The sequence below is a fragment of the Gymnoscopelus microlampas genome (assembly GCF_963454915.1).
Source record: "Gymnoscopelus microlampas genome assembly, chromosome: 3".
Lineage (NCBI taxonomy): Eukaryota > Metazoa > Chordata > Actinopteri > Myctophiformes > Myctophidae > Gymnoscopelus > Gymnoscopelus microlampas.
Genome location: NC_139940.1, coordinates 55,917,384 through 55,936,815, shown reverse-complemented (window position 1 = coordinate 55,936,815; position 19,432 = coordinate 55,917,384). Strand labels below are relative to the sequence as shown.

Here is a 19,432-nt window from a genome sequence, read left to right as displayed (position 1 = left end):
TCCGTTCTGGAGCACCAGGAGTGGGTGGTCCCCGGGAATGCCCCGTGAGCAGCCCCGTCGGGGTGGTCATTTGGTAATTAGTCCACATGTGCTCATTTTTTACACTTGGGGGTCCCCGAGGCAGCTGGGGGTCCCTGGAGCTCCGGGGGTCCTTGGAGGGTGTAGTTTGGCAGGTAAGGAGTGTGTGTGCAAAATCTGGCATGGATCGGGGCAACGGGTGCGGAGATATGAGCAGGGCAAAAGTGTGACGGGACGTGTGTGACGGAGTGACGTGACGGACGGACACCTGGAGCAGGTTTCTATAGTAAATGCGACCTACGGTCGCAATTAACAAATTTAGCTTGGGACTCCCGTGTTTGTGGGTCTGTCCGTTTGAGCACGGCCTCAACAGCTGCAGCTGATTGCAATAAAAGGATGCAACCAGTTACACTAATTCAAAGGCACCACTCTCTTCACACTGGGTGTGATTTTTAAGTTCCTACCTGCCGGTTGCTCAGTGTTGGTTTGTACATTTCTGCCACAACGCGAGTCTCCTTGTTTGAGTGCTGTTCCTGTTTTACTCCTCGTGTCGTGTGTTACGTTTAGTTCCCTCTTGTAGAGGAGTACCTGAGTTTCTGTATTTACTGTATATTCCTAAGTAAAGTATTGTTAATTGTAACCCTGCCCTGTGTCCGTCTCCTGTGTTTGGGTCTTCTCCCCGGGTGCATTTCGCCTTTCCGACATGTCGCCTTTCCGACGTTAACGAACCCTATACCTAACCCTAACCCTAACCCTAACCGCACGCGGAAGCCACTAGTCGGAGTGGCGAGATGTCGGAATGGAAGGAGCACCCCCTTCTCCCCGTGTTTGCCAAGTCACACCGTGACACAGAAAACAACAACTGGTTTTAAAAGAAATACTCTGCCTAAATTATGTCAACTACAGAAAGTGATACAATTAAATCTTGGAGTCATCTTTTTCTATTTATTTTTTATTGGTAGTAAAAGGCAGAATAGAAAAGATACAACTGAATTATTTCCATAAAAATGTAAAATTGCTATAAAAAAAAAACTGCCCATTCAATGGCTAAATAAAGTGCAATGCTAAAGGCAATATTATTAAAATTGTAATGTGAAAATGAAATGAAATCAAATGCATCTCCTGCAGAAAGGCAATTCTACATTATCAGAGTCTTAGGCTAAATGAGTTATAGGCTACATCTGATATGACTCGTCTCTCAAGACAGAAATATTTGTATTATTTCTTTACCAACAACAATATCAAAAAGAATTGAGAGGAAAACTACCGCTACAGTACACTATCCCTCTCTACAGCATCAATCTAGCATTTCTTATAGTAACAACCCTGACAAATACATCCATAATCCAAGCTGGTAACTTCTAATGGGCCAATACCACCAATTCTCTCTGTCATACAGTAGGTACCAAGAATATATACATTACATTTACACTGACAAGAACAGAATAGACTAAAATACAGCTGTCATTTCTGCTCTATATTCAAGAGTTGTGTGTGATCAGTTTCTGCCAGTAGAGTGAATGTATCAAACAAAAAAATGTGTTTAGCCAATGGAAAAATAGCACAAACAATATACATAGATACTGGTTCTATGTTGTGATTGGTCGGGGCAGTATCCATATTGCATGTGTGAGTTATTGTTCTATAATGAAGGGCTGACAGTCCCAATCCAAAATATTCAAATGAATGTGTGGGAAAGAGAAAATGTCCGATCCCACCCCTGTACCTTTAACACTGTTAGTACATTGATTTAAATTAGATCCAGTGTGTAGGACTCATACTATCAGTGTGGATATAAACACAACTCTGCTTCTTCCATGTTGTCTTGTCTTCACCATGTTCTACTGACATCTTCATTTATCATCCTGGAACAAAACAACATCATATAACTTTAAAAACTTAAACCCAGATACACTGACTGTCATTTAATAAGATAGGAAGAAAGAATCTTACCAAGGGATGTTCCAGGTTTGACCTGAGAATAAATGGTGTCTTCAGTTTTCTCTGGAGCTGCTGATTCAGTGAATGGAAAACAGTTACACAGAAAATGTTAACAGACATTATAAGTAATGAATTCACAGTATGTTGGTTCTTAATCTGATTACTTGAACCATACAAATCTGTCTGCCTGTTTTTTTCAATGCTGGTGTTAGGCTACTATATCATTACATTACAATGCAACAGATGCATTATTGAGGATAAACTCCTATCAATACATTTCACCTACCTTTCTTATTCTGGTCTTTGTTTTGGTGGTTAACCTGGGTGTAGGTCACATCTGGTTCTACAACACAATGCAACACAACACACAAGTCAGAGCATTATTCATGTAAGACCAGTCTACAACTTTTAGTTGATTGAAGTCACTATTACAAACAAAAAGAGCCTTATAAATACAAATGTAACAATGTTGAATCCTACAAAGTGTGAAGGATGACCAGTTGACCAAGCTATACAGAACACAGTGATGAGTCCTGTATTTGGAGTTTCTAATTGTATTGTGTAACTTATTCATGTGTAAAACTGACACCATTACACACACACACACACACACACACACACACACACACACACACACACACACACACACACACACACACACACACACACACACACACACACACACACACACACACACACACACAAACCCACTTGTATACACCCAGTGTGAGCTATGTTAAAATCCACCACTACTGCAGTCCATAACATCCACCTTAATCATAATTGTCTCCGCCAGGCCAAAAGGCATGGCGAGAGAGTATGTTTTGCCCGCTGTCCGTCTGTCCGTGTGTCCGTCCGTCCGTGTGTCCGTCCGGGTGTGTGTGTGTGTGTGTGTGTCCGTCCTTCTGTCTGCGACCAGCTAATCTCCGCCAAAACGTTCACATCAGCCTCATGGTGGCGCTATAACAGGCCAATTCACGTTTTTAGCTATAACTGCACCGATCTGCGTGAAACTTTGCACGCCACACTCCCTAGAGGCCAAGGAAAAACCTTTTCCCTGCATTTTTCACATATGCCTTTTAGAGTGCCACCAGGAGGCTGAGTTTTGTAAAACACATTTTTTGCCCTTACTCCTTCAGATTCTGTCCAAAAATCACGCAAATCGGTACATTGTATCTCTACAGTCATGTGATCAAGATGGATGTGTCCGATATTTCATATCATTCCATCCTACTTGGCTAACATTGGCTTCCAAAGTTTGCAGGATAGGTCCCTTTTGAACAAAATTCTTCAAATCATGAACGCAGTGGGCGATTTCCGTGAAATTTTGCACGCACATTCCCACTAGGCAGAGGAAGAAATGGCACCCTTTTCACATTGGCCTGTTATAGCGCCACCAGCAGGTCTAATTTAGCAAACCACATTTTTGGAACAAAATGCCTCAAATCATGAATGCAGTGTCCGATTGTCGTGCAAGGCCTAAGAAGAAATGGCACCCTTTTCACATTGGCCTATTATATCGCCACCATACAGGCCACAATAATCTACCTGACCTGGCGGAGACTTGTGCTCCGGGGAGCACTTTTTCTAGTTCATATTAATTTCATGTTGCTTGTGTGCTCACCATTCTTTTCCTTGTCCATATATTTGAGTTCAAGCCGTGAATATGTCTCATCAGTGGACTCAGCTGCAGGCTCATCTGAAATACAGAACCATAGACATGCATATATTAAATTACAAATTCAAATAATCTCCACCTAATTCATCTCTATGAGTCTGTAAAATCTAACAGTTCCCTGTATGAAAATCAACATTCAAATAAGCACCAGTATCATGAAGTACGGTATGCTACTGTAGGCTTGAGATCCTTTGATTGTTAGAACACTTGCATTTATGATTCACTACAAATGATTGTACACTGTTAGGATGACAGCTGTCCTACTGTAGGCTTCATGTGATGAACAGTGTGGTAGTTAGTAGATCTACATTATGTCTGTTGTGAAGAATGACAAAGGTAGGCTACTGTAGGTGAAATGCTGCTTACAATGTGTCAATGTGTTATTTCATCATGTGTATGAGTGACACCATCACATCACACACACACATGGGACTCATTTTGTATCCCCATACTGTGGTCTGTGTTCAAATCAGCCAATACTAATACACTTATATTTCATGTTAATGTCATGTATTTTGTTTGCTTACCCTTCTTTTCCTTGTCCATATATTTGAGTTCAATCGTTGAATATGTTGCATCACTGGACTCAGCTGCAGGCTCATCTGAAAGACAGAATCACAGACATCCATACATTTTCGATTAAAATCATCTCCACCTAAATAATCTATATAATTCTGCAGAATCTATAAGCTCTCTTTTCAAATCCACATTTAAATAAGCATAGCCTATCATAAAGTGCATTATGCTACTGTAACATGTTCAGGCCCTTGAAAGCCTTTGATTGCTTCATAGATGTTGGTGCCCCCTCCTGGTAGACTTGATCAGTTCAGTTCATGTTGGATTCATGTTTATCTATTGTTACCTTTACAAATGGCTGTACACTGTTATGAAGACTACTGTAGGCTTCATGTGATGAACAGTGTGAGTTCATAGACTGACACTGTGTTTGTGTGCTCACCCTTCTTTTCCTTGCCCATATATTTGAGTTCAATCTGTGAATATGTTGCATCACTGGACTCAGCTGCAGGTTCATCTGAAAGAAAGAACCATAGACATCAATAAATTACTGATTCACATAATTCATCTCTATAATTCTGTAAAACAGCTCCCTCTTTGAAAATCCACATTTTAAATAACAATGTGTTACATAAACATCACAAAAGAAAGGATAGGATTTAAAAAATCATATTTTAAACATATGTGGCAGTGCTACATTGTGAACGATTGATTGGTTGAAAGGCTGACCATGCTGACGTGAGGTGTGTCCGTCATCTGAACTTCCTCTCCGGTTGGTCCTCTGGTCTGCTGCTGGGTTCTGATTGGTTCCCTGGGACTTGGTGGATCTATTTCAAGATAAACATTTAGGAGGAGAACTGGATATACCACCTGTGTCACATGTCCAGTCCACACTCACACTCACACTCTCACTCACTCACTCTCACTCTCTCTCACACACACACACACACACACACACACACACACACACACACACACACACACACACACACACACACACACACACACACACACACACACACACACACACACACACACACTGTCCACATGTAGAAGTCCTGCCTCTCACTAACAGTGCTGCTCTCCTCACTCAACTCATTGAGACTAACTGGAAGCCCCGCCCCTTATATCCCATATAAGTGAACGGGGAAGCTGCTACTTCTAATGCAGATTTGTGACTTGCTAAAAGTTGCTAAAGATTGCAAAAAGTGTGCAGAGCCTTCACAACCTGTTTCGAGTAAAACATAAAAAATATGAAAAAACTCTATGTTTAAAAAAGGTTTGTTTACATGCATAGACCTGTATAATAAAAGTCATAATGTTGCACGTTTTAAACCAGCTTAAGTTGAAGGTTGCTATAATGTCTAGCAAAGCATTTAACACATCCAAGTCCAGTGTTTTACATCCACGTCCAGTGCTTTTGCTCAATGTCTGTCAAAGCTGAGCACAGCAGTTCATTATTATTGAAGTGATATTTTACAAGCTTTAAGGTTGAGACGCTGCACTCACACCCAGCACTAGGCCATACTTACTGGCAAAATGAGTGCAATCTTGCACAGGTAAAACTAAATCTAAAAGAAGACCTTAAAAGGATCCAGAAACGTGATAATGTCAGATGACACTGGCGTATAGGCAACCACAATCTCCTCTAAAATTCAAGGAGTCACCAGCTAGTTATTTTAAACTGGCAGTGAGTTTCACCAGGAGGATGTAACACATGCAGAGAAACTCTATCCTTCCCACCTCCACTCCCTGCTGAACAGATGCCTTGAACAACCTGTAGGAGGCGCTAGTGCAAGCACGGATGACATAAAGCAGGTGAGCCATCAGCAGACAGTGGAAACAGAGCTGTACCTACCTGACACAACATGGATCTGTAATAAAATGAGTAAAGCATGTTAAATAGTGTTTTACACTGTATGACAGTTCTCTGCTGTTCAGTGGAACAATATACTGATGGAGGATACTTTCGCTACATGTTTTTTTTTTTCTTTAGATATAATCTTTTACATTTTCTCACCTTTAGATGTTCTGTATCGACACAGCAGGAGCAGCAGGATGGTCAGTAGAATCACAACAACAAGTCCAACAATCAACCCCACTGGAGAACTCTGTTCCACAGGTACACTCACTGAAGGTGGAGGAGATCCACTCACTGAAGGTGGAGGAGATCCACTCACTGAAGGTGGAGGAGATCCACTCACTGAAGGGGGAGGAGATCCACTCACTGCAGGTGGAGGAGATTCACTCACTGCAGGTGACAATGAAAATGAAAATAGCATTTGAAATGAATAGACAACACATTTTAGCGGATTATCCCCTTATGCGATCTACTTTGTTGTGTGGATCTACCATGTGGATTGTTACCTGTGAAGTATTTGTTTCATGCAGATACCTTCTTATGTGGACGTGCCATGCTGCTACCTTTTACAACTCATGTCTAACCTCATGTACATACAGTACCTCCCGCTAATTATGCTATTATGCTATGTGTATGTAGATATCTTTATTTAGATTTTCCTCCTTGCTCTCCCTTTCTCTGCCCCCACTCCCTTTTATATCTTTCCTGGAAAACAACAAATGATGGAGCTCACACAAAAACACATTTCACTGATTTACATGTAAACATGTGGGTGTGATATGACAAATAAAACTGTAATAAATAGAGAGTAAAACTGGATAGTATATGCCTCAAAAGATTGTGATTTATTTACTGTTTTAAACCTCACTGTCGGGAGTACTTCCGGGGCAGCGCCATGTGAGCACGCGTTTTGGTTGAGCTCCGTGCCAGTATTGTGCATATTGTAAATATTTTACCAGTCTGACCACAAATCTACTACAAAGTGTGTGAGAACACTCAACAGAGACATTGAGATCTTTTTGTTTTGCCTTCGTTGTAAAAACTGCAGCCTACAATGCCTAAATATCCTACAGCCGGTTCCAGTGCTAAGGCTACACCGGCTAGAGCTAGCTCGAATGCTAATGATACACCGACTGTGGCTAGCTCGGATGCTAATGTTACACCGACTGGTGGCATGGAGGTTATCCTCCAGGCTATCGCTAAGCTGAGGACGGAATTGCTCGACAAGGGGGCGGCCCAGTCGGTCGAGATCAAGACCCAGGTTGATAATCTCAGGGCGGAAATTAAACAGGCTAACGATAACGCCAACGCTAAGTTTGTGGCCTTGGACACACGTTTCGCAGGTCTGGAAACTGCCGTTAACGACCAGTCCGATAGGATCACTGCATTGGAGCGAGAGTTGGTCGTGGTTCTGAAAGAGCTGGCAACCCAGAAAGCCCGGGCCGAGGAGCTGGAATCGAGGGGGCGCCGTTTTAATCTGAGGGTCACAGGGGTCAAAGAAGGTAGAGAAGATGGCAAGCGAATGACCGATTTCGTATCCCAGTGCCTGAAGGACGCGTTTGGCCTCTCCAAGCTACCCACCTTGGATATTGCCCATCGTACGTTACGCAAGAAGTCGAGTGATGGAGACCGCGGTACACCGAGAGCGTTCGTCGTCAGGTGCCACTACTTCCAAGAGAAAGAGGAAATCTTGAAGCTAGCCAGACAGGGTAATCAAGATTGCACCGCCGACGGCGACGCAATCCGAGTGCACCAAGATTTTACGCAGGAGGTGGCCAAGCAGCGGGCTAAATTCAACGAGGTACGGGGCCTACTCAGGTCCTGTGAAGGGGTCCGCTTTGGCCTGTGGTATCCTGCGGAATTAAAAATAACAACAAAGGAAGGCGAATTCAATTTCAAGGATCCTGCAAAGGCGAAGGAATATATACAGAAGAATTTGAATCCCAAGGAGACGGAGTGACGACGGGACGAGGAATAATGGTTATTTTGTTACGATGATTTAGCGTCTTTCTTTTTCAAAAAAGCCCAATGGATTTTATGCTCAGCGGACGGTACAGAAGGACTTAAGCTCCATGGACACTTTTTTTTTTCCCTTTTTTTTTTCTCCCCGGCAGCTAAAGGTGTGTATCTATATGCTTGTTTTACTTTCTATTTTTGGGAATAAACGCCAGCAAGAGGCATTTGGGAGCGCACTTTATCTATTTTGTTTTACATTTGCTCTTTGTGTCCAATTGAGAGCTGGCGAGATTTTCTCTAAACACTACGGTGACTCTGGTCCGCTGTGCTTTGTATCCGTGTTGTTTGATGTTGTATTTTCTGGGCTGGGTTAGAGATTTCACGGAAATTATACAATGAAAGTGACGCTAACAAGGGGTGTTGTTTTATTATTTAATTAACTTTCAGTAGCTGCTAACAAATAGTTTTTTCACGCCCCAATTTCTATTTTATCTCTGCTTTTACGCTCTGCTGTTATTACGCAGGGAGCGACGCTAACGAGGGGGTGCTGCTTTAATTTTAAATACTGGTCAGTAGCTGCTAAAAGAAAAAGAGAGGTATTTTCATGCCCCAGTTTTTGTTTTTATTTCTATGCTCTGTTGTTACACGACAGTGTCGTTTGTCTTGTGGGATGTAAAGTAAACATCTGAATAATATGACGTGCTGTGAATGAGGCTGGTGGTGCCCATCCTGTATGGACGCGGTCAGCCCATAATAATGTAATAATGTTGTTGCATTTAGCTATATATGGTATCACTTTGCTCTGAAGGCTGTAGTTTTATTTAATTATTTTTGTGTGAGAAACGGTCTATTTGTACGGTGTTAAACAGAGCGGATCGTGTCTGTTATGTAGACGCGGTCGGCTCGTATGTTGTCGTTGCATTCACATGCAGCGTTTTATTTTGAAGGACGTTTCCTTACACCTTTGACTTCCGGGGTCAGGCTGAAGAGAGTCTTTGCAAGAGGGCACCTATGGAGGGCACCCACGGTGTTGGGAGTGCCCTCTGCTGGGGTATTCATTTATTTAGATAATTTGCTTTGGCGTCGGGGGTCAGGCCAAAGAGACTCTTGCCAAGGGGGCGTCTCAGACACCACTGGAGCGCCCCCTGCTGGAATATTCAGTATTATTTTTTTGGGGAAAAAAAAAAATATATATATATATATATATATATGCAATAACATGCACGTCAGGCTGCTGGTAATTCAGTGGTTGAATTTGAACAAGAAGTGTTTTCAGTTCACTATAGAAGTCAATAATTGATTGTGGTTAGACTGGTTTGTGTTATTTTTGTTTTAATATTGCATGGTTCTGGTGGGGCTCAGCCCCACAGGGTAAGCTTTAAATATGTTTTGTTAGTTGAGGAAAGACCAGGAGGGGTCTATGCAGTCTCTCATTTGGGGAGGGGCCGGCAGAGGGGTTTTGCGATGTTTTGTGTTTTGTGGTTGTTTTGTTGTTTTCCTTATGTTTATCGTTCATATCTTTAATGATGCATTGTTCTTGCTGAGAGTTACTGTCCTCCAAGGGGTCCTGTGCTTGAGTTGTCTTTGCCCAGGAGGTAATTTTATTATGCTCTTTACCAAGCTATGGCTGTACCTAATCCTATCAAAATTGGGGGGGCAATTACAAAATGTATGACTTGGAACGCCAGAGGGATTAATCATCCAGTGAAACGCAGTAAAATATTTGCACACCTATCACAGTTGCAAACGGATATAGCCCTTTTTGACTGAAACACATTTGCTTAATAGGAATCATAATATGCTGAAGAGGGGGGGCTTCTCTCAGGTCTTCCATTCCAAATTCAATGCCAAGTTCCGCGGTACAGCCATTCTAATGAAGAGTTTGTTGATTTTATCAACTCCCAAATAGTTTTTTTTTTTGTGGAGACAAATAGAAATCCGGATCCCGGCTGGGGACACTTTAGGTATAGGACGGTGAATTAATAATTTGACAACTCTTGTATGGCAAGTGACAATCTGCATGAGAACGACGTGTTTTTATTTTTATCTTTATTTATTTGTAAATTTATTTTGAGTTTATTTTTGATTTTTGCATTACTGTCTGTTTACTTAAGGTATTGTTAATGTATGGTTTATGTTCCGTCCTGTGATGTATGTATGTATGTATTTATTGTTGGTGTAAAAAATCAATAAAAACAATTTAATAATAATAATAAACCTCACTGTCATAACAAAATGACAGCGTGTGTGTGTGTGTGTGTGTGTGTGTGTGTGTGTGTGTGTGTGTGTGTGTGTGTGTGTGTGTGTGTGTGTGTGTGTGTGTGTGCGCGCGTGTGCGTGCGCGTGCGCGTGCGTGTGCGTTTGTGTGTGCGTGCGTGTGTGTACCCTACATGTAGCACAGAATTATGGCAAAGAAAAGTAGTACATAAATGTGTAGGATACTCACAAAATGTTCCATATTGTTTATATTTATAAAATAATAAAAACTGTTTTCAGTATACTCACATGTCACTGCCATCCAGCTCTGTGGTGATTCTTTTCCAGCATGTTTACACTTGTAGAATCCCTCATCAGACTTAGATACAGCAGGTATGATCATCTCTCCATTGGGTTCATCTTGGACCAGTTCTTCATTTCTATAAAATTCCACGTTGGAGAGAGACGAGTCTGTTCTGTGTTTGCATTGAAGAGTGACAGAATGTCCCTCAGTCACAGGGTGAACAGGACTCACCAGGATGACAGAACCACCTGTAAAACAGTTAAGTAAAAAAAAAAAAAGAACAGGGATTTGGTCACATGAATTAAAGATCTGGTTGAGGGGGCGACAAGCAAAACATTAACCTAGTTTTGAACATTCTATCAAACATGTAAAGGTACTCCTGGTATCCAGATGTCTGTATAGTTTCGACGCTGTTGTAAATTTAAACAATGGGTTGAAACAACCTTTCATATCAGACATTTAACATAGAGGCACATTCCTGATCAGCAGTTATGGAACACGCCTCCATGTTAAATTCAAAGCTGAATTGGAGCTACATCAGATATGGAGGTTACAGATGGGGCTAAAAAGATTTAAAAAAGACTAAATAAATCTAATAATTCCTATTAATCATAAATGAATTAAATAAAACATTTAATAAGTAGTGCAAATAGCAGATCTACAAGCTCACAACTCTGAAAAGCTTGTAGATCTGCTATTTTCTCTGTTTGGGTCCGGGGCAAATTTCTCTTTTGGGTCTTGAGCTAAAATGTTTGGGAACCACTGGGCTAGAAAGAATACTGTATTATGAGTTTGTGGAATGCTGCAGTGTTAGGTAGAGAATTAAGTAACTGAACTCACTATGTACTGTGATGTTGACAGCATTGCTGTACTCTCCAAATCCAGACTCACACCAGTACACACCACTGATGAGTTTATCACGGTCAATTTTCCATGTATGTCTGGTCTTTAATCCATAGCTAGGTGAAGACACTTTAAATCGATCAGTGTTGCTCTTCACATTCCAGAAGGTGTATTTTCCCTCACAGCTCAGTGAGACAGACTCAGTGTTGAAGTGCTGAATTCTGTTAGAACTCACTGTGAGAGAAGCTGAAGAATGACAATCTAAAACACAACACAGGATCAGAGGTCAAACAAAGAGCAGAGATATAATGACATAGTAAAGAAAAGATACAGAATGGAATGGAAATACAAAATACACAGAACAAACTAACAAACAAAGGAAGTTTGAAGAGAGAGTGAATCAAACAGTCAGTCAATGGATGTAGGTTGTGTAATGATGAATTATGAGTCACACTCACCACCAGACCACACATACTGAGGTTCACTGATCAAAGTGTAATAAACTGGGTCTCCTCTCCCAGCGTTACACACATATCCTCCTGTGCCTGTAGGACCATGAATGATGTAGGAACCTTCTACAGTCCCATGGAGGCTACCAGGTAAGAGCTCATAAGTGTAGGGGTGTAGGGGTGATGGTTTAGGAACAGCCCTGAACCAGTAGAACCTCCAGTCTGCAGATGATTCTTTAACTTCACAGCTCAGAGTCACTGAGGCTCCAGGACTCAACCATGGAGGAGACACAGTCAGAACAGGCTTGGGTTTAGCTGTTGGAAAGAAGATTTATCTGGATTAAAAATGTGTTTGCTATTTAACATGACATGTCAGGTGTACCAAATATGTTGTCAATTACTTTTCTAAGGATAGTGATGTACACATATATTGTCACCAGGGGGAGCTCCACAGACTTTGGTACCTATAGTATTCAAAAGCTACATGGGAAAGGACTAATGTTGATACTCTGTAGCAGTTATTTGTAAAGGGTTAATTACAAGTCTTAAGTTATTTAGCTCCATTGATGTCAAGTCCTCCATAAACAGCTGACTGAATAGATTAAGCAATTAGCCACATTCTAACCAGTTGTCAACTTGTCTAGCATGTTGACATTGTATGAATGTAATTATTACTGATTTACACACAGTTCACACACACACACACACACACACACACACACACACACACACACACACACACACACACACACACACACACACACACACACACACACACACACACACACACAAACATTTGCCCTCAAAAGATGATACTACTTTATGGTCGTGTGAATCAATTAATTAATCAATCAATCAATCAATCAATCAATCAGTCAGTCTGTTGACGATGTTGATGTTTCATGCAATACCTGGAGGCCGCACACATGACAGTTTTGTGGAAGATCCCTCTCCAATTAACAACATTGAATTTGTTTATATAAGATGTATTGTGACTTACCAGACACAGTCAGTTTAACAGCATCACTCCACAATGATGAAGACTGCAGGTCATTTTTGGGACGGCCTTTACAGCTGTAGTTTCCACTGACAACCTTAAGGACATAGTCGATCCTGAATTCAGCTTGGTTTTTGGGTTTGTGGTAAGATGAGCTGGTTGTCTTCCATTCATAAATCCAGTCAGTGTCTCCTCTCCCCTGTATCTCACACTTGAGAGTGATGGTTTCTCCAACAAAGAAGTGAGACCCACTGGGCTGCAGGACCACAACAGACCTAGTGGGCACTGTTGCTTCTAAACAGAACAAAACAAGACATAAGAGACATCATGGCCTCCCTGTCCAATATTTAGCTATCAATAGCAACTTATTAGATGAGCAGTTCTTGAACAAAGTTGCATGAATCACAGTGTAGTGTTAAGTGTTTAGTGTGACAAAGTCACACTAAACGAAAAAATCCAGATGACATTGTCCTCACATTCTGTCTTGTATCCTATGGCCTAATTGGAAAAGCGATCTACATGATATATACCTAACCTTAAAATACATCTATAAATAATTGCTACGCAAGAACAATGTAAGTAAGAGATGTGCTGATTCAAATAAAAGTAAAGAAAATGTTTTTTTTCCTTATATGTCTCTCTAGGTGGTCCTCAGACGTACAGTATACAAATTCAATGACTGTATATAAACAAATAGGTAGGGTGTATCTGGGTATATGGTGGATATGACTCATGTGGCCATGCAGCCTTTAGAGGCGACCACAGCTTAGTGGGTAGAGAGGCTGCTCTTGTAATCAGAAGGACACCGGTACACGTCCCTGAACAAGATAGCAGCCTCTATACACTCCATGCATACATTAATGCTATGCCATATTATGTAATAATACATATGATACGTATATATATGCTTATTATCATCAAATAAATATGATAATGATTAATAGATGAACCCTAAGAAAGTTCGTACTTTAGGGTGTGATGATGTACATGAGATAGAGATTTTAACCATGGACTCAAAGCAGACTTCACTCCTCTCACACTCACCCAATATGACTGATAGAAATGATATTAATCATAATGGCAGTGAAGAGAAAGTATAATTATATGACTTACCTGATACAATCAAAGTGACTTTATTGCTGTGTTTTCTAACCGTGATATTTGTTTTAAGAACACCAGTACACTGGTATTCACCACTGTACTGTGGCCATGCGACAAATGGATATGTATTCTTATGGTATTTGCTGATAAAGTCCTTGCCATCTTGGTATATGTAATACCACCAATCACTCTCCTCTCCTTCTCTCATGTCACATGTGAATGTAACAGATTCTTCATTACATATGTGGGATCTGTTGGGTTCCATGGTCAGAACAGCTGGTGGTGTCTCTACACAAACACATAGAACACAAACACACAGTAGAATCAAACCAAATGATACAAACTGTCTTATTGTCGCCCGAACTGGACTCAAAATCAGGCCAGGAGTCATACACCCACCCAGGCCACTCAACCCACACAAACGCATGCTGCACATACACTCACACGTGCACGTGCGCATGAACACACATACAGGCTAAGTAATCACCAAAGCTTGTTATTCCATATAGATTGACAGTCACACAACAACACTCTATTAAACTGACAGTCACACAACAACACTCTATTAAACTGACAGTCACACAACAACACTCTATTAAACACAACAACCATGACGAAAGCCCCACACAGTCCTCCGTTATAATCTATTATGCATCTAAACTGCTCACAAAAAGTTCAGAAACGTAACTTTGGTCAATTATTTCCTCCCTTTACCAATTGGTATTGTGTTTTATATAATTTTTATCGTTGACACTATTACAATGAGGTACAGCTAAGGATCGGGCATTCGTGGAATGAGCAACACATCTAAACGTGTGGGTAGGGCCCCCCAAAGAATTGCCCAAATCACAAAAGATGCCACGTCTGTCACTTCAGGATAAGGCCCATGCAATACGGCAAGTGGAAGCTGGTGTTCCGTTATGCAGAGTGGCAGCATTATTTGGTGTCAGCCGTGGTACCATTTCAAAACTTAGGACCAAGTTCTGTGAGACTGGTGAAGTCAAAGGAAGACAACAACCCAAGGTTCCTCACCCTTGCTTCACTGAGGAACCATAGGTTCACACACCTGTGACTGGCACACACCTCTCAGCAGTTGTGTGCTGGCAGGTCGCTCAAAACAAGAGTGATTACCAACAGAAGCATATTGGGCGATTTTGGAGGCACTACTCACACGTTTAGCTGTGTTACTCATTCCACGATTGCAAGATCCTTACCTCGTTGTAAAGGCGACTAATCAACGATAAAAATGATATAAAAAACAATACCAATTGGTATTATTGAAGGGGAGAAATAATCAACCGAAGTTCAGTTTCCAAACTTTTTGTGGGCAGTTTATAATCCATAATCATATCATGCCATGATACCAATTATTTGTTTTCCTACTTTACAATGGTTCACATACCTGTCATTTCCTTTGAGCTATCACTGTCACTGGGTAGAATGGGCTTTGCTTGCACCTCTCCCCCGGAATCATCACTACCTGCTGGTGGTGCAACTGAATAGGAAGAAATTGTGGAATCATTACATCAACTAGAACTAACAAGAGCCAACAAGAACTAAAATGCACCATTTAAATTATTATGAAAGAACATACATATATATATATATATAATACTATTGTCATCAAATGTTTGTATTCATTGTTTCATGTTATAGCCTATTGTAAATCTCACACATACATTACTCAATCTTATACAATTCAATGACTTGTCCTACTGTAGAGTCTTTGCTCTGTACCTGCCAGTTCCTCTGAGCTAGCACTGGGCTCTCCCTCTGAATTCCCAGCACTGGTATTATTATATCCACCTTTACATAGGAAACATGGCAACATAGTGTAAAACTTACTCCATTTTACATTGTCTGCTGGGCTGGCTATTGAAACAAACACACGCACGCACGCACGCGCGCGCGCGCACACACACACAGACACACACACACACACACACACACACACACACACACACACACACACACACACACACACACACACACACACACACACACACACACACACACACACACACACACTGAACCATAACTACAAGCATATAAATCGCTGCAACCACATATAGTCAAAAAGTATCAGTACGAGTCAAAAAGTTCATATGACCAGTGAAAGCAATTCTTATTATAATTGCTTCAATTTACTTCTAAGTGCTTTAATATACATACAGCAGAGTACATAGAAAATGTATCATTCATCAATGTATTCATCATCGAGCAATTGTGTACAGTATATGTATGTGTGCACTGTATAGCCTAGCAACCTATAGTCTATTAACCAATTGCAACAATTGTCATATTAAAATAGCAGCTGCACATAAATAATATATTTTATCTAGCCATCTCTATGCCTCTGATGATCATACCATGGGATCCCTATAATCCAAGGTTGGAATATGCAGTAGCTTTTATGTGGACTAGTGGGAGACAAACAGTACCACAACAAACCACAGCACTGCAGCAGACAGCAACATACATCTACAAGCTTTCTGAAAACCTGTAAAGGTTGTTATTGTTGCAACTATAAGAAAAGCCATGTCAACTGGTGTTCATGTTATTAAAATGGTCTAACTCTAGGGTACAAAATGGAACAAAGTGTTCTTATAGCCTATCAATAATATCAATCATTTATCTGGCCTTCTCAAGCTCCCCTGTGGATGTCCCTGACTACCCCAACCTATGTTGAGAAGAACCAGTTAAGTGTTATAATTTATAAACATCATTCTTAGACTGCACACTGGTGACTCTGAACATTTCAGTCAGTTTTTAACATGTTGCCCCCTCCTCCTCATGGGCCTTTTTTCCCCTTTTATCTCTCCCTTTCAGCTCCATCTTTCCTATTTTTAGCGGCGCTGGCGCCGTATAGAGCGGTCCTGCTCTATACCTGGCTTTTCCGTCAACGTTCTGATTGGTCAGGTCTGTCAACGTTCTGATTGGTCAGGCCCGGCAAGGTTCTGATTGGTCAGGTCCGTCAACGTTCTGATTGGTCAGACCCGTCAACGCTCTGATTGGTCAGACCCGTCAACGCTCTGATTGGTCAGACCCGTCAATGCTCTGATTGGTCAGACCCGTCAACGCTCTGATTGGTCAGACCCGTCAACGCTCTGACTGGTCAGACCCGTCAACGCTCTGACTGGTCAGACCCGTCAACGCTCTGATTGGTCAGACCCGTCAACAAAGTGATTGGTCAAGCTTCACGTGACACATGGCTATAAACACATTATAAACACATATCGATGACAAAATGTATCAAAGGCGCCGCTACCTTCACACAGGGTGTGATTTTTCTTTGTGGGAATGGGGTTGGATCCATAACATAAAGTTCAGTTCATTTATTTTGTCGAATCAATCTGCTCTACTCTGCTCCACTCTCTCCTTCGCTCCGCCTCTCCTCACAGACAATGTGCAGCTTTCTGTTGTGTGTTGTTTCCTTGTGTGTTGTGTCAGTGTGCTGGTGTAGGGGCGGGCCAGAAAGCCAAACCAAGCAATCACGTATGGATTCTTCTAAAAAAATCCCTACCCCTCTCATCACAGAGCACGTTGATTTTTCTGTTTATAGATTTCAAGTGAAGTGAGTGTCAGGGGGGCGTGTTCTCTGTCAGCCCAGCTAGACTGCAGTGCCTGGAGCCAGCAGGCCAGCTGTAGCACTGAAGCGCTGCAAGCCTCTATCACTGGCTGTAGCCAGTGATGTAAAGTAACTAAGTTCACATTTTCAGTTATTTTACTTCTGCTCCACTACATCTCAGAGGCAAATATTATACTTTTACTTCTCTACAATTATTTGAAAACTTAAGTAGTTACTTTGTATATTTGATTATTATTACAAAACATACATTAAACAGCCCTATATGAGCCCCATTTGAAAATAGCCGATCTACAAAATCATTGTGAGCTTGTAGATCTGTTATTTTCATATTTGAAAACATGTGAAATGGCCAGGACAGGAGTACTTTTACTTAAAGTACTTACTGTATTTTAAGTATATTTTGATACCACTGGCTGTAGCTGGCCTGAGGCTATGAGAGATTATAATGTTTGTGTTGCTGCAGCACTGAGGCGCTGTGCTGGCGCTGTGCTGGCCTGAGGCTATTGTCTTTTTTAGTTTTATTTAAAAAGGCCCTCCTGACAGCCAATCCGGGCCTGATTGTAACAAAATCACATTAACAAGCAAGCTGAGTAGATAAACAAAACATGACATAATAAGTAATAGTAAACTAAACTGAGATAAATACATATCTCAGAGTATGAATGTGACAGGTGTAAATATGATCTTGACTGAGTGAATAAAGAGAATAGATATTAAGCACATCTTCACCTTGACTGTGTCCATAGGAGAGGAAGTTACTCAGCACTGAAAAACCTTTAATGAAACAATATAATATTTTATTAATATCAACGGCTAATGATGCTTGACCAAAACAGACAGGATTGCTGAGTAATATTATGTTGATTTAAAGCAAAACAGTGGTTTGAATAAAACATTGAAACACTTTTCATAAAGGACTGTTATAAGGTTACAATCTGAGCCTATACATTGACTTTAGTTTTAGGCTTAATATTGTAGAAGAATGCATGTCAAAATTATTTAAAATAATATTCTGATATCCAACAAATGTTTTGCAGCTTCTAGGTAGATATAACAATTATTTGTATGTATATATATATATATATATATATATATATATATATATATATATATATATATATATATATATAGTGAGATACTTACAGAGGAGAACGCAGAGCCACCCAACGTGACCCATCCTCTCTGTGATGAATGACTCTGAAAACACTTTCTACTTCCTATTCACAACTAATATATACTGTTGTGAGAAACAAGAGAGAGAGCGCATGTGCACGTGCGGGAAGAGAGAGAGAGAGAGAGAGAGAGAGAGAGAGAGAGAGAGAGAGAGAGAGAGATGTTACACTTCATGATGATACAGTATGAGATCAGCATTTATTTTGTAACTTCTTCTTTAGTAAATTCAGATCTTGTTCAGATCTTATCTCTTCCATTTTGGAACAGAAGGTCCAAATGCATGTTGTCTTATGATGCAATACAGCCACTGCCTCGACCTTTTGGAAGCCAATTGTATGGAATGGATTATGAAAAATCTAACAGATTCGTCTTGATGTAGGAGTAGTGTCCAAATTTGTTTTTGGCAATCATTGCCCTGAAGGTGATGCTATAAGTGACCAATTCGAAGAGTCAAGACGGACGGACGGACGGACGGTCGGTCGGTCGGTCGGTCGGTCAGTCAGTCAGTCAGTCAATTATCTTTGCTCAGGAAGCTCTCAGAAGGCTCCCCAACCCTGACTTTTTCTAAATATTCCAAAGAAAAACACTCACATTTTTGTTTTTATCTGAAACATTTTCTAAAAACTAAATATGGCACCTTGATACCATTATGTGTGTTCATTTACGTTGGGTCGACCGGTCTCACTTACTCTTCCCCAAGAAGGCATATCTTCACACCTGAGACTACATGGAGGTGTGTCTTTGTAATAATTAATGTGAACATTTGCATCCATCGTGTGCAGCTGCTTTGTCAGACATGATGTGTGTGTA

General features: G+C 40.9%; 1 protein-coding gene across 1 annotated transcript; it reads right to left on the bottom strand.

The window, feature by feature from the left end:
• Positions 1-1,080: 1,080 nt before the first annotated feature.
• LOC311041931 (uncharacterized protein) lies at positions 1,081-15,691 on the bottom strand (the record flags this gene model as incomplete). Its single annotated transcript, XM_084052414.1, has 16 exons — positions 1,081-1,883; positions 1,972-2,031; positions 2,246-2,302; positions 3,584-3,658; positions 4,165-4,239; positions 4,596-4,670; positions 4,883-4,980; positions 6,012-6,027; positions 6,174-6,356; positions 10,476-10,718; positions 11,311-11,574; positions 11,772-12,077; positions 12,763-13,053; positions 14,050-14,148; positions 15,263-15,355; positions 15,598-15,691. 16 exons carry the CDS (start codon positions 15,689-15,691, stop codon positions 1,879-1,881), a joined length of 2,034 nt encoding a protein of 677 aa, XP_083908540.1. The 3' UTR covers positions 1,081-1,878.
• Between the last annotated feature and the right edge of the window lie 3,741 nt (positions 15,692-19,432).